The sequence below is a fragment of the Halyomorpha halys genome, unplaced genomic scaffold, assembly GCF_000696795.3.
Source record: "Halyomorpha halys isolate HHAL.00 unplaced genomic scaffold, Hhal_1.1 Scaffold722.1, whole genome shotgun sequence".
NCBI classification, from domain to species: domain Eukaryota; kingdom Metazoa; phylum Arthropoda; class Insecta; order Hemiptera; family Pentatomidae; genus Halyomorpha; species Halyomorpha halys.
The window spans coordinates 62,587-78,067 of record NW_027110068.1 but is presented as its reverse complement, the minus strand read 5'-3'; the positions used below and the strand labels follow the sequence as shown (position 1 = coordinate 78,067).

General features: G+C 28.6%; 1 protein-coding gene across 2 annotated transcripts in view; it reads right to left on the bottom strand.

The window, feature by feature from the left end:
- The window catches only part of LOC106685655 (dual specificity testis-specific protein kinase 1), a gene marked incomplete at its 5' end in the record, with an annotated part of 48,995 nt that overhangs the window by 30,682 nt on the left and 2,832 nt on the right, over positions 1-15,481 (bottom strand). For both annotated transcript variants that reach the window (XR_010843649.1, XM_067048165.1), the window contains 4 exon segments: positions 2,583-2,691; positions 5,183-5,441; positions 5,664-5,746; positions 6,374-6,523. Coding sequence is in view for 1 of the 2 variants with exons in the window: in XM_067048165.1 (XP_066904266.1) it covers positions 2,583-2,691; positions 5,183-5,441; positions 5,664-5,746; positions 6,374-6,523 (601 nt within the window).

Here is a 15,481-nt window from a genome sequence, read left to right as displayed (position 1 = left end):
AAAAAAAAAAATTAACTCATAGATGGAGACCACTTCTTAATGGTTTCTTTCAACTTACAATGAGATTTAAGTTGCAACAACAATTTCTCCTTCACCGCTCTACTTTTTCTTTCACATTTTATCAATTATCTCAATTTTTCTTAGGATTTTATACAATATGCATAAAATTAAGTCAATTACAAGACCATCAGTGACTAAATACACCGGAGAGTGTTTCCGGATGAACCGTTTAAATATAATCCTATAAATTTTTACATCTGCTGGAAGTTCAAATGTGTCGATTTTATTTATTGATTTATGTTTGGTTTCAGTAAAAGCTGATATTCTCATCCAAAAAATAAATATTACTGGATTTAAAACATTTTTGGAAAAATATACATGGCAACAAAAGATTCAAGAAGAACCACTTCAGGACATTACTGGGGAAAATCATACAATATTTTCAATAAAAATCCTGAGCTGAACAATTTAAAAATTATTATTAGAATCTATGTTGGAGAAGTATGGAGACTGTTGAGCTTAGTTCAAGGGATTATACTGCCTTCTTTGTTTATGGAAGTGAAAAAGTCGTTTGACAGATACATATAAATTTCAGGACACAATTTTCGACGATTTGTTTCTGAAAACTTAAAGAAGGAGCCTAGTAGGGCTAATCACCCATAAATGAGTAGTATTGATTTAGATTATGTAAAACTAACTAAATAAATATTTCTATATTTATGTTACATATTTTGACTTTTTTATCACATAAAAATCCCATCCAAAGTTATCTATTATTATATAATGTGGGTCCAATATAAGTAAAACAATAAAGTTTTTTTCACTTTCGCCAATTTAAACAATAAACATAATCATAATAAACATAACCAATTTAAACATTAAACATAAATTTAAACATAACTAACATTTTATACAATTTCAATACACTGAAGACTTCAAAATTGCTTGGTTTCAGAATTACCACCTTTGAAGCTGGACCCAATAAATTCGAACAATTGGGCACCTGTACCTATCTAGGGTCTGAGATTACTGCTTGAAAAGCCATATTTTGGGAGATTAACAGAAATATTGCTACAGCTAACTAGTGCTTTTTCAAACTCAGAAAGCCGTTTAGAAGCACATTTCTCGATAATAAGACAAAGGTCAATCACTATAAAACATTAATCTATCTAGTCTTAACATATGAGTCAGAAGCCAGGACATTTAAAAAAAAAAAAGAATTGAATTCTCATTTTTGAGAGAGCTGCTTTGAACATGAAAATAATTTTTGGTCCAGTTGAGAAGGGTTAGTGGAGAAGAAAATGTGCAGAAACTGGATGATTCTACAATCATACTGATCTTAAAAAGTTTATAAAGCTAAGGCAGCATTGGTGGGCTGGACATGTGGAAATTAGGATCTTGACCAACCAATTGTGGATAGAGCGACTGAAAATAAGATGGCTGAACTTAGATTTGACAGACGTTATGATTCTTCTTGGTGCCCGAAAGTGAAAAGCTGCGACATCATATAATGTCAAAGCCTTTTAGAAGAGACCTAGTCTTGGTGATTTTACATTGTATATTATATAGTATTATTTTATCTTAATATGCAAGCACAAGTTGAATCATAACAAAAATGGGGGTAAAAATAAATAAAATAACTATAATTGATACCGCAATTCTGGGAGAAGCCGTGTTCAGGCATACAATTTGTGACATACATACTTTCAAATGATGGCGTGATTATGTGATCACAATGAGAATAAGCAACATACAATAATTTTTTTTTTTTTTTAAATAATACACAATATAGTTAACATAAATTTTTAAAAGTATACTTTTTTTTTATTGGTTAGCTCAAAAAAATTCATCTCTTTATCTGTATTAGTCCCTAAACATCGTACATAATCGAGGTTCTACTGTATATAGGGGCTCTTAATTTGCTATACTACTATTCATTTCATTAAAGTTTTAATAATTTTATTTTTTAAATAATAATTTTTGGGTTTCAATCTTATTAAAAATAGTTAAGTTAAATAAAACATCGTAGTTCATCAAGGAATCATAACTTTTATAGATAATATGATCATTGTTATTTGTAATATTCGAAGGCATTAACGAGAAAACAACCAAAATGTTCATCCTTGGTAAAGAATGCAATAAAAAGATATATTTTAAGAATAAAAAAAAACATGCTCTATTAATGTTAGTCCTTTTTTTATTGGCACAAGCATTGATATAACAGCACTGTTCAAAAAACTATACAGCTTAACTATAAATACAGATAGTAAATAAAAAAAAGAAAGAAATGAAGATAACTTAAGAAATTATAAAATTGAAGTATAAGTCATAAATATTTTAGTTTTTACTTGGTATGAAGTGAGTTTAAAATGATGATTGTCAAAGTATGCAAAAAAAAAAAAAAAAAAGTGATATTATTTACATTAAATTTAAAAGAAAAGAAAAAAAAAAAAAAAAAAGTGATATTATTTACATTAAATTTAAAAGAAAAGCTTATTAATAAAGAAGAATAGTGCTAATTAAATAACAGAGCAAAACAAAACAAAATTTATTCATCGACAAAAATTGTAAAAGATGCTCACACATTGCATGGCAGTTGTTGTCTTTCGATGAAGGGTTTTTTGAATTCCATATGATGCTTTCAAGAGTAGTAACTATTTCCGTGAAACTCGGCCTCTTGCTAGGATCATACTGGAAAAAAAATGAAGTATTAACATTAATAGTTAAATATTTTTATAATTTTCACAAACATACAGTTGTTTTTGTCACCCAGGAGCCTTGAATTATGTATTAATAAAAATTATTCAACACATCAAACATTTTATCAAAATTTAATATCTCTACTTCTCATAAAATAATATTGTTTTGACAAATTAAAATCTTACATCTAAAAACTATTCAATTTTTGTGAAAGCATACATTTTTTTCTGTAAAATAGGTGTTACAACATTTTCAATAAAAATTTGACTTACCTATAAGGGATGCCCTCACAATAATTTTCCAAAAGTGAATATATAGAATTATGACAGAATACAACTAATATATTTTCTTGTTTTATTTAAAACTAGCTGTGTACTGTGGTTTTATCCACTTTGAACTCAGTTAATACATGTCTGTTTCATGGACATGTTGAGTAAATAATCAAGCGAATCTGATTAAATGATTACCACCAGGGCCCTGTTTCATAATAAAGTACAAACTAATACTATTAGTCTTGTAGATTTATCTTAATTTAATTACACAGACTTGTACAATAGTAACTTGTACTTTAGTATTTTTTAATTCCTGTAATATCACAAATAGTCATCCATATCATGAAAAAAATAAGTATTAGTATTATTATTACACAAGTTTCTACACTTGTACTATGAACTAATACTATTAGTTTTTATTATGAAACAGGGCCCTGATATTCATATAACAAAAGGACACACAAACAAACAAGCCGATTACATTAAAAAAATTACCAACTATATAGCACAATATTTACTTATTCCTATTTGTTTTAGTAAATAAGATGGAAAACAGATTCTAGAATGGAATAGTACCACAAACATGACTAAATTAAATGACAATACCGATGGTAATGATTTTTGTATATTAAGTTTTTCAACCCCTTAATATACGAAATAGCCTCATAAATGATATTAATAATTTTTTTCTTTTTCTTTTTTTGTAAATAACCAAAATTATAAAGTATATTTGATTATAATTTCTTGTTCCATCTCCTTTATATAGTTAAGCTGATAATTCTAGTGCAGTGAACTTACTTCCACGGGCATAAAGATTCAGTAATTACTTGAAATATAAAAATTCCCTGGGTCAACCTCAACCAGGGTAAACTATCCATCTATTCACATATCTCCCAAACTGCTAAAGTTATCGAAATGCAACAACCATAGATCACGATGAAAGACTCGAGTCAATTAAACACAGTAGTTGGAGCTACTTAGTTAAATAAACGTATACCTACTTCTATTTCTATTCATATATTCTGATTGAATATAGATGATATACAATTATAAGTAATTTTAATCACAAAAGAATAATTATTTAATTAATTTAATAATGTTAAAGTACATATCTTCAAGGTTGTATATCTATCTATCCTCCTTTATGGAAGTGAAAGTTGGGTACCACTAGATAAGCACTAGAGCAGAGTTACTGCAATGGAAATGAGAAGACACCTTTGGGAAGCGGCAGGCCAAACTAGGAGGGATCACATACAGAATGAGAGGACAAGGATTTGGAGGAGGATGTTGGAATTGTCCTTATAAAGCAATAGCATTGAAAAGAGAAAACTCAGATGGTTTGGACATATCTGTCGGCTGAGTGAAGACAGGGACCATAGAAAGTTTTAGTAAAAAATTTAATTTTCTTCTACTTTACTTCAGTAGTTTTGGAAAAATTTTTTTTTACAAAAATACTTTGCTTTGATACAATTTCTTTTGACAGCTACTTCAATATGGTAGAAAAAATTTAATGATCTGCATACTTCTTATCTTAAATACACAAATGACTACATCTATTAGCTTAAAAGATAATTAACAAATTTTAATAAATTTATTCATTCCAATATACATATGTGTATTGTAAGTTTATGTCCTAATTGAATCTATATGGAACTTGAAAACTTTGACTGAAATACAGAACATTGTTTATTATAATGGAAATGATGTCATAAATCATTATTTAAAAAAATTTGTAAAAGAAAACACAAAAAAAAATACTATATCATATTGAAAAGGTTCCCTCTAAAAAGGTTCTAATTACAAAATTGAAAAATAAAAATAATTTCTTAGCAAGAAAATCTCCCTGACAAGTGATTAAGGTAATGAATAATAAATCAGACTTCAATTCTAAACAAAAAGTCTTATATGCCAAAACTGAAAATATGTTGATTTGGTCAATGCTAAGACTTGTTTCTAATCCCTGAAAACTTGGAGAAATGTTAGTTATAACTTTTTTATATGGAATGTTAGTCCTTATAAGTCCTGAGAGGAAATCAAATGAAATTTTCACATTGTCGAATGTATTTTGGAACATTAATCAAACATAGAAGTATAAGATTCAAAGAAAAGGATTCCCTTTTCAAACCATATGGTGAATTTTCAAAACTAAACTTACGAAAATTATTATAGTATACAATATACTAATTAAAAATTTAAATAATTATAATTACAGAACAACAGGTGAAGGCTAGCCTCAAAAAGGCTGGGGGAGGAGGGTCTGCAACACATAACCGCGTGAAGGCAATATAGTCCAGCCCGAATGACTCCGTCCTTGGAAGAACATCAGGGTCAGCCTCGCACCTTCCTATTAGCTCACACAGTACAATACCATAGGAGAAGACATCGGACAATTCATCATAGAACTCTCCCTTCAAACATTCAGGAGACATCCAGTAAGCGGAACCAACCGTAGCAAGTCGGTATCCACACCTAAAGAAAACATATTGAATTTTTAGTATCAATGAGGTAAATACTAGAATAAATTTGTACATTTTAAATTAAACTTAATATGTACTACATATTAATTGAAATTTCTAACCATAATTCTATAAAACAAGTTTTTATCCATTTAATAAAACATCTATTTAAAAAACATAATTAAAATATATATACATCTAAATAATTTTTAAAAAACTTGTTTCACCATTTTACCTTGGTATTTTGGCAGCAAAGCCAAAGTCACCCACTACTGCTGTCATTTCCCCAGTTTCTTCATTCGTCCGTACTAATATATTCTGAAAAAGACAAAGTAAAATTTAATATAAACAATATATAATAAATGTTTTCATGGTTGTTAAGGTGATAGTCATATCTTTTTGATAATTGTTGTAAAAACCATGGAAACATGATAACATAGCAAAAGTTATTTTTTACTTATAATATAAATGTAAAATAGTAAGGGGAAGGATTATGGTTGTGAATATTAAGGAAGTTGCAGTTTTGAAACCAACAAGGATTAATTTCCACTCAAAGTAGGATATAAATGAAAGTTGCGTGATGAAGACATCTCCCTCACTAGATGTTCAAATAAATAACTTTTTAATATGACTATCTTTCATATCTTGTTATAACATTTAACAGTACAAGTTATAAAATTAATCAAATTTGAAAGCCTCTATGCAACTTTGTTTTTAACAGTGTAAAAAAGCAACAAAATACCAAAATTAAATATATATTTTTTCAAATAATAATAATTTTATCTAACAAATTTTAAATATATAATTTTTTATTTTGACTTTTTCTCATGATGCTTTTATATTTTGTTTGTTTAAATAATTAAGCATGTATCACTACCAAAATAAACTCCGACAAGTAATCATTTCTACAAAAATGGCTGTCACATAATAATAATAATAGCTTACCTTCGAAGTAAGATCCCGGTGAAAGACTCCTTTGGAATGAAGATATTCCATTCCTTTTGCAATATCAAGGGCCAACTTCATTCGGACGGAATAACTCAGAGATATGCTGCGGTCTTGAATTATTTGCTCTAATCGACCACCATTAATATACTGAAACAAAATAAATATGATTTTAGTTAAATTATGTCTACTATAATTGATTAAAAGACTAAATCAACAAATATACCCCCCCCAAAAAAAAAAAAAAAAAATACAATTATTATGAAATTTTAATCAACCTTTCCAAATACCAGTTTGAATGTAATATTTTCATCATAAATTTCTTATTCAAATTTAAGATCATATCTCTGTGATAAATTATATCTTGGCCAATAAGGCAGCCAGGCCAAATTTTATATATAATGTATAGCCAAAGTGTACAATCCAATAAACTGAGTGCATCAACATAATTTGTCTAAAACAACATGACATTGACACAGTAGAGTTTACCTTCAAGGTTTAGTGACATGATATGTATATCATGCATAAACTGCCTGATCATGCCTACTCTTGTTACACCTTACAGCTAAATATTTCATAACAAGTTAAGTCATTTCCTTTGACATTAACAAAAAAAAAACTTAATGACATAGATAACAGAGAAACTAATTAAAAAGTCATCTTTGACAACACTTAATGATTTAAAGGTTTTTCATTTTTATAGACTATTAAGAGTTTACACAATGATAACTGATCTTATAACAATACCTATTTACTAACTTATTTAGTTTTCTCTTCAAATCTAGATAGTTTCTTAGAACTTTATATTTCAATTTATTTATTTTACTTGTCTTAAATGTCTATATTTCATATTTTAGAAAATGAAAAATAATTCAATACTCAAAAGAATACATCATGATTTTTCCTTAATCATGCTCATACAGTACCACACAACTACAACCGAATTTTTGAGAGGTAGCAACACATAAATAAAATTGGAAAAAATAACAGCATGCATACAGCAAAAAAAATATAATGAGCCTATTCCAAAGAATGTTAAAATAATTTTATCTAAAATATGTTATATTTGAGTGCATGTTGTTATTTTTCTAAAGCAAACATACTCCATGCAAAATATTGTAATGAATATATAATTTAAATATATACGTATACAATCCTAAACATTTTTTTTTTTCATTTATTGGATAAAAATTTAGTTCTTTGTAATTATTGAAGGTCCACAAAAAAAGCGGCTTGCAGCTCAAGATTTATTATTAGCTATTTTGGAATAACCTTAGAAGTTACTAACAGAAGATTGTGAAAATGATTAGCAAGTACAAAAACTGATACTTTTTATCTAATATTAAATACCTTCTGGAAGAAAAGGAAATTCCTTTTCAATTTTATATTTCTCTAAATGTTGTTGTTATCTCTTTAGTTCTATAGCTCTGATGAAGACCTGGAACTCAGGTCAAAACGTCGGCATAAAATAAATAAATATTGTTTTGTTTATTTATGTTGTCCTTTGCTGACCGTACCTCCAACCAGTGTTAGCAAAGATAACAGAAATGGATTTGTCCCTTACTTTTTTTTTTAAATTACTTTGCTCAAGGTCCAAATAGAAACGTATTCTACATTTTATTCCACTCTTCCAATAAATGGAAAATTATACATCTTCCGGAGCTTTCCATATGCTTGTTTAAGAGATAATTAAGTTATGTAATAAGCTAAATTAAAAGAAAAAATCTTTATAGATTGAACCAATACAAGTGAAGAAGCAGCAAACAATTTCGTATTACATTTTAAAGTTGTATGGAAATATTGGTAGTAGTCGATATCGCTGTCCCAGTTCAACATATTCAACAATATATCAAAAAATGGTTATTTTTGACATATACATGTAATCTTATCAATAAGGGTAACATCTATACAGTAAAACACAGAGTCAGAGTAAAACATACATCATAAAATCTAAGTACAAGAAATATTTCAAGACATAACAGTTTTGAACTGTATAATTCATTTATTTTTTAGTCTCGAAGTCATGTTTAATGATATACAAATATGTGAGAAATAATCACATATAAATGAAAATAAAAAAAAAAAAATAATAATAATAAGTACTGTAACTAGATACATTAGTTCGGGAAAATGTTGAGGATACCATATTTAATAGGCAATTTATGTAAATTGTACATAAGAAATCCTAATAAGAATTATCAATACAGCAAATTTATTTCAATACAATAATCTTCATACAATTTTTCAAAGGAATATTACTATCTTTAAATGTGCTGACACAAAAATATAAGAGAAAAAAAGTAATATCACCCTCCAAGAAGGGGCGAGATGCATGACTATAAAATGAGAAAATCCCTAACATATTGAAACCATGCCTTTAACAGCAGCCGAATCCTCGTTATGAGAGACTGCCTGAAATATAACACCTACACATCTATCATAATTTTATCGAATTCAAAAACGAAATATGATTTTAAACTATTGCATATAAGAATAAGTTCCAGATTAATATGTCTAAGGAGGAAATCCGAAGAAAAATACAGTTCACAGAAAAAGATAATATTAATAAATGCCTAACGAACCCGAAGGTTCGATGCCGATACCACCAAACGCTCTCTGCATACATCCTTCCAGTGATACAAATAGTTTTGTAAATTCTAATTTTTACGTTTTTCGATAGAAGGCGCGAGGCTAAGAGGTTTCGAAATTGAAAAATAACAAGCATTTCCCGCCTTCAACCTAGCTTTTATTTCCTCATCAATTTCGTTTTTTCTAGTTACTGTAGAACCTAAATACTTAAACCTATCTACCTGTTCAAATGTATTTCCCCCTATATCTATATCACCGAAATTGCACGTGTTTCTACTGCTAACCATTAGAAAAATTATAAAAGACCAAAAATACATATGGGTGTTTCAAAGTCATTCACTCGGGCATGTGTAAGCGAAATAGTAGAAGCTGATAAGTGGTGTAGTATAATAGGGGCATGAGGGGGGCCCACCCCAAGTGGTACTTTTAGGGTACAGCAAAATTTCACAATAAATAATAATAATATATTGTAAAAATTTGAACCATTTCATTTCATGATTTTTTATTTGAAACCTGTACAATACACCTATAAATATGTTTTTGTCAAACATTTCTTACATTATTATTATTATTACAGAATTACAGTATACATTCGTATTTTAAAATGAAATACCAAATCCGGTATCTCCGAACTGACTTTAAAAAAGTTACTTTTTTTTTTTTTTAGAAAACAATAACATTTCATTTTCAAATAAAAGTACGCATGTGTCAAGGACATTTTTAACTTTCCCATCTAGAGGTAAGCAATTGTAATCAACCTGGAAATCGAGTAATCTAATTCCTATGGAAATGTTACAATATATTTTATTGGAATTAGAAATACATTATATCTATTGTGAAAATTATTTCATTCTGTAAAACTAATTTAATTAAGCAGAAATATGAATAATACTATTTTTATTTGGTGAACTCATTTTTTTTCAGCACGTTTAAAATAAATTCATAAAACCAGAGCATTTTTTTATTTTAATTTATATTTTTTTCACTAATAAATAAACAATATTATATTTTTAACAAATTCAATAATCGCTTAATATTATTCGTAATGTAAAAGAAAACAATTTTTTAAAAAAATTCTTAATACCATTTTTCTTAGTACTTACAGTAATCCGAACGCCGCCCTGCAGCGATCAGTTCAGTTTACCGAGATTACACGAAATAAAAGAGGGCGGCAAAATCCCCCCCCCCCATCCGGGGAGGCTGGCACTCGTTTTGATACAATTTACACTAGATCATTTTTACGCAAATCTCCAACTTTTCTCAAAATTCATTAAAATCATATCAACTGTTTTTGAAACATGGTAGGTGCACGAGTAAGTGGAAGTAGAGGATTTTCGCAATACGGCGTGCCAAGTAAAATAGAATTCAACAACTTTAAAGAGAACACAGGATTAAAAACTAGCAAAATTAATTTTTTATGGAGTATGAAACTTTTTTCATAATCACAACAGAAAATCACATTCAGAGATTCAAACTAATTTTTTTTTTTTTTTTAATGAAGAAAACAAGAATGATAAAAATATGGTTCTATAAACACACCAGAAACTAAAAACTGCCACATATTAAAAATAGAAAGATAAATCTGGTAGAGGAAAAAGGAGGACAACGTTGCAGCGACTCCCCCTAAAATACGCGAAATGGAATCCAGTTGCTTAGCTTATTTTAACATTAAATTTTGTAAGTAAGCTATTTATAATGTTTATTGTATTATTTATTTATTTTTGATCGTATATTTTTCTATTAAATAACAGAAAAAAAAATTTAACGTAACTTTTGCTTTAAACGAACAATATTCATAAAAATAAGTAAAATGAAAATTATATACAAATAAAAGAACAGAAGAAATAAAATAGTATACTTGAACAAGTGTGTGGTCCTGATTTATTCTTTACTCATTTCTTCTTATTAATTTTTATTTTTACTTATCCTTTCTGGACCTTTATTTAATCTCAACTTACTTCTTTATTTTCCGTTTTTAGTGTGTTCAATTTTATTTTCTCAAATCTACTTTTCTGTTTTTACTTTTTAACCTTATAGTTTACACTATTTTATTTCTTCTGTTCTTTGTATATAATTTTCTTTTCACTTATTTTTAACATAATTTTAACCCTACCTTAATTTACCTTTTTGTATATTATTATCTTACAATGTCAAAATATTCTTAGTTTTTTTTTCATCTTTTTAGCCCTGATGAACCTCTACAAAGTGGAGCGAAACGGCGGAAAATAAATAGTTGTAAACTATTTTTGTTTCTCTTTTGACCGCAACCTATCTAGTCTAAATGGGTGTTTCCTTTGAACATTTGAGTTTGCTTCTTTAAGTAAAAAATATGTTGAAATGATCTGAAAACTTGATTTAGCTAAAGTTCCAGAAAGTTACCCTATGTTACCAACGTTTTTATTTTTTCCATTCCAACAGTCAAATGTTAATCGCATTGCTCAATTACACGGCCTCTCCGAATACAATGGTGACAATTATTGGACTTACATCTGAATAAAATGTAGGAAATTGGAAAGGGTTAGGGTAAATGAGGCGGGTGGGCAATGGATTCACTGATAGCTCTGCTTCCGCTCGAATGTGTACAGACTGAAGGACCGGAAGCTCGAAATGAAACACACTAAATGGCAGGGCACCTTGACATGAATAAATGCTCTTCTAAGTGTCGAGTGGCTGTTGTTACATTATTGAACAGTTGCTGGGAAATTCCTATTTGATTCCCAAAACCTAAATGTTGATCATTTATTTAGATGGCATAGTTCGGAACCTTGCGAAGGAGATTGAGGGCGCCTGTGTTCATGTTAGAAGCTGTAATGGAACAGGTCATTGGTTCTCTGTAGTTTCCCGTAAATCCAGGGTTATTTATAATTTCAACATATTCCATAACTTTATTTTTTTCATTTATTAGCTGATTTTAGATGAAGGCAGGTTTGTGAATTAAGCTAAGATGGGCTTGTAATACTTCACCACTATTTTAATATTGTTTTACTACGGCCTAACGGAGCCATCCTCAGGTACAAAATATACAAGAATTTATTATTATTTTACTGAAATATTTGTAGTTAAAAAGTTAAAAATCAAATAAACAATAAAGGTAATGGTCAACATTTTAGTTATCAGAATATCGCTTCATTTGACATAATTCCATTTTAATGCATGACTACCTTAAAATGTCCTATGTCATGCTCAAATTAAATAAATATTATTTACAATTTAATAAAAAAATACGTAGGTCAAATCAGATAATATTTAAAAATTGGGTTAAGCCAGCGTATCAGTAATTGTACTTCTAAAATTAAAACAAAAATATAATAAAGTTAATGATTTGAACAGATAAATTCCTAGTCAAATTTAAAAATTACTATTCACCTGATGTGTGCAGTGCGATTGCTAATTACGACGATCGGTTACAATGACCGAATACATCTGGTCCCTAGGATGTCGTTGTAGTCCAGAGTAATTCTTAGGTTTTAATTAATATTAAATTATTAAGTTTATAGGTAAAGTATTATTATTTTTAATAATTTATTTTTGTATAATTCTTATACAAAGGGACTGAACTTTGACTGTCAATATATCCTCAAAAATAAAAATAGAAATTGTTCGTATAGTTTAAAACGTTTTAATATAAGAAGAAAAATTGTTACTATATTTTTGAAAAATAGGCTCATGAAAATGAACGAACTGTCTGAAACATCGGCAAGGTTGATACACTAATGGAAAATTAATTAAATAAAGAAATTATAGTGAGAAGATGAATTGATTTCCCGCAAAAAAAAAAAGTGAGTAATTGTTCGTCTTCCTAAAGAGAGGTAATCAGAAATAGAGTATGACAATGATTGAACATTTCCCAAACACCCCTTTTTTAAATCATACCAAAATCTATGAGGAACCGACGAGGATCTGCTAATATTTCTCCAACTGATTACTGATTTCCTAGCATAAAGTGGGTTTTATTCATTTCTTCGACCAGGTTTAACCCATACTACGGATCATCCATCACGAGGGCTATAAACAAAGACATGGATAAATTGCGTAGGGTAAGAGTAAGACTAAGATATAAGTATAGACATAAGTAATGAAGATGATAATATAATAAATTATATTTTGATCTTATATAATCAAATAACTAAGCTAAGATAGAGAGAGGTGTTTTTTAAAAAAATTATTTATTTTTTTCCCCCCGTACCTCCTTGACGAAATAAGTTATTGAATACATCTAAGTTATATGTATATTCTTCAGTAGAGGGAGGGTGACAGAAAAAAATCTGTACATAGCTGCCTCACCATTTCTACAGCACGTGAAGGTACATAATTAACTATATTTCAAAGTTTAAGAATAAATATTAATTTGATTTTTTAATAAAATTGATTTGTCGTTAGAGACGAAAAATCTACTAGGAGTATATTTAAAAAACGCAAAAATACTTTTAGGCATAGTGCAGTGAAATGATAAAATTTATACTAGACCTAGAAAACGCTAATCCCCAACTTCGCTCCAAATTGGGACCAAATAGGACGAGCCGTTTTCGAAATATAGGTGTCTAGGAAAACAAGTTTACGCATATGTAAGCTAAAGTGGTGGATAGAATCTGATAAAATAGATAACGGATAAACTTAATTGGGGATCTACCAGTAAAATTCCTGATAATTTCATCGAGATTAACGCTGCGATTTATTATACCTGAATACAAATCTGATTACTGAGACACGCAACCATATTTTAAAGGAACTAAGTAATTAAAATAAAATAATAAAGAAAGGTTCGTTAGAACAAGATTATTATTCTCGTATGTTTCTATCATTCTGTAATAAATCTCTATGTTGTAGCACTAAATTTTCAACACGAGTTGGGTTGAAACATCGGGTTAAAATTAAAATAAAATTTGTAAGTTAAAACTCAATATTTTGTCAGTTTGACTAAAAACTAAATATTATTAAAATATTTAAAAAAAAAATTAAAATATTTGTATTTAGTGTATAGACGAGTATGGATTGCAAAAGGAAAAGGTAGGAAAAATATTATTGTTATATCGTGTGAATACATGTATTGTATATATACCCGATCATGGATTGATTTATATGTTGTGTATTGTAGCAACCCAAAGTATTTGGGCAGCATGGATAAATAAAGTATTTCTCTCTAATCCTTAAATAAATAATAATTAAATTAACTATGTAATATATAACAAGTATACAAGTGCACAGAATAACCAACCTAAAAGCAACTATACACAGGAAATTGAAATATCCAGACATTTTGGTAAATTAAAAAAGACACGTGACCTTCCACAGCCACTTATAAACAACCAGATATTAATCAAAGCGGTAAATATTGTCAATAAATGACAACAAAGATAGTTAATTTCCGGTAAGCCACGTTACGAATAGTGACATTTTTCAATTAAGGTATTTATTGACATTTTTAATTATCTCCCATCACTCATAGTTGGCAGCTTAATTACAAAACAGTATCTCAATATACTATAACAAACTATTTTGATACTTTGATTATTTTGTCAGCACATGTCACGTATGATGGTTAGGCTTCAAATTATCTTAAGAGAAACCCAGAGAAACAGGCAGGAAATTTTGATGTAGGCAATATACGGTTAAAATTTTAACGGAGATTAAGACAGGAAAGAACATTCAGGTGAAAGTGTAAAGTGTAAATTGTAGCAAAGAAAGATTTAAGAAAAAATCTGAAAATATACTGGACAAGATAACAAACCGAAGAAATAAACAACCAACAGAACAAACATCATAAAGTAGGGCATGGTTGTAACAAAAGAAAGAAGATATGAATGTAACAATTCAAATGCGGCAATAAAGGATGAGGATATGAACGAAAGACAAAACATTAGGCAATAGTCATTCACAAAATGAAGATGGTTTGTCAAGCTAATGCCGACGACTTTCAAAATTTCACTTTTCTCTAGAGCCACAAAATAAACCAGAAATATGAATAATACCTTAAATTAATTATCTTTTTCTTTTATTTACATTAAAAGAAAAACGAGAATGGAGAATCAAAAACTTCATACACGAGTCATCAAATTCAGAAATAGAAACCTCAGTGAATTATAATCACATCGAATAAATACAAAATTTTATCACAATATAAAATAGATCATTTTTCCACACGAAAATTCACTCCAAATTTTATAATTTTGTGACCCAAAAATAATTTTTTTTTTTTCCTTCCTCTCTATGGAAGTTGGAGAAGTATTATGGATCTTTGTAGCTTGTATTGTGCGGAAATAAAAAATAATTTGTCTTTAGAATCGAAAATTTTGACTTGCATTATACGATCCAGGAACAATGAGTGTTGATCTCTTTGGTGTCGATTTTGTCGATCTCTTTGGTGTCAAATGTTTGTTTGAGCATAATCAATGGAACCATTGAAAAATTATTGGACGAACAATCGCTGTATAACAATCAACGATATCCATGCCATCCATGTGCCATCTGGATATCAATTTCATCCATTACTTTCGCTTACGAATGCGCTAATTAATTTGC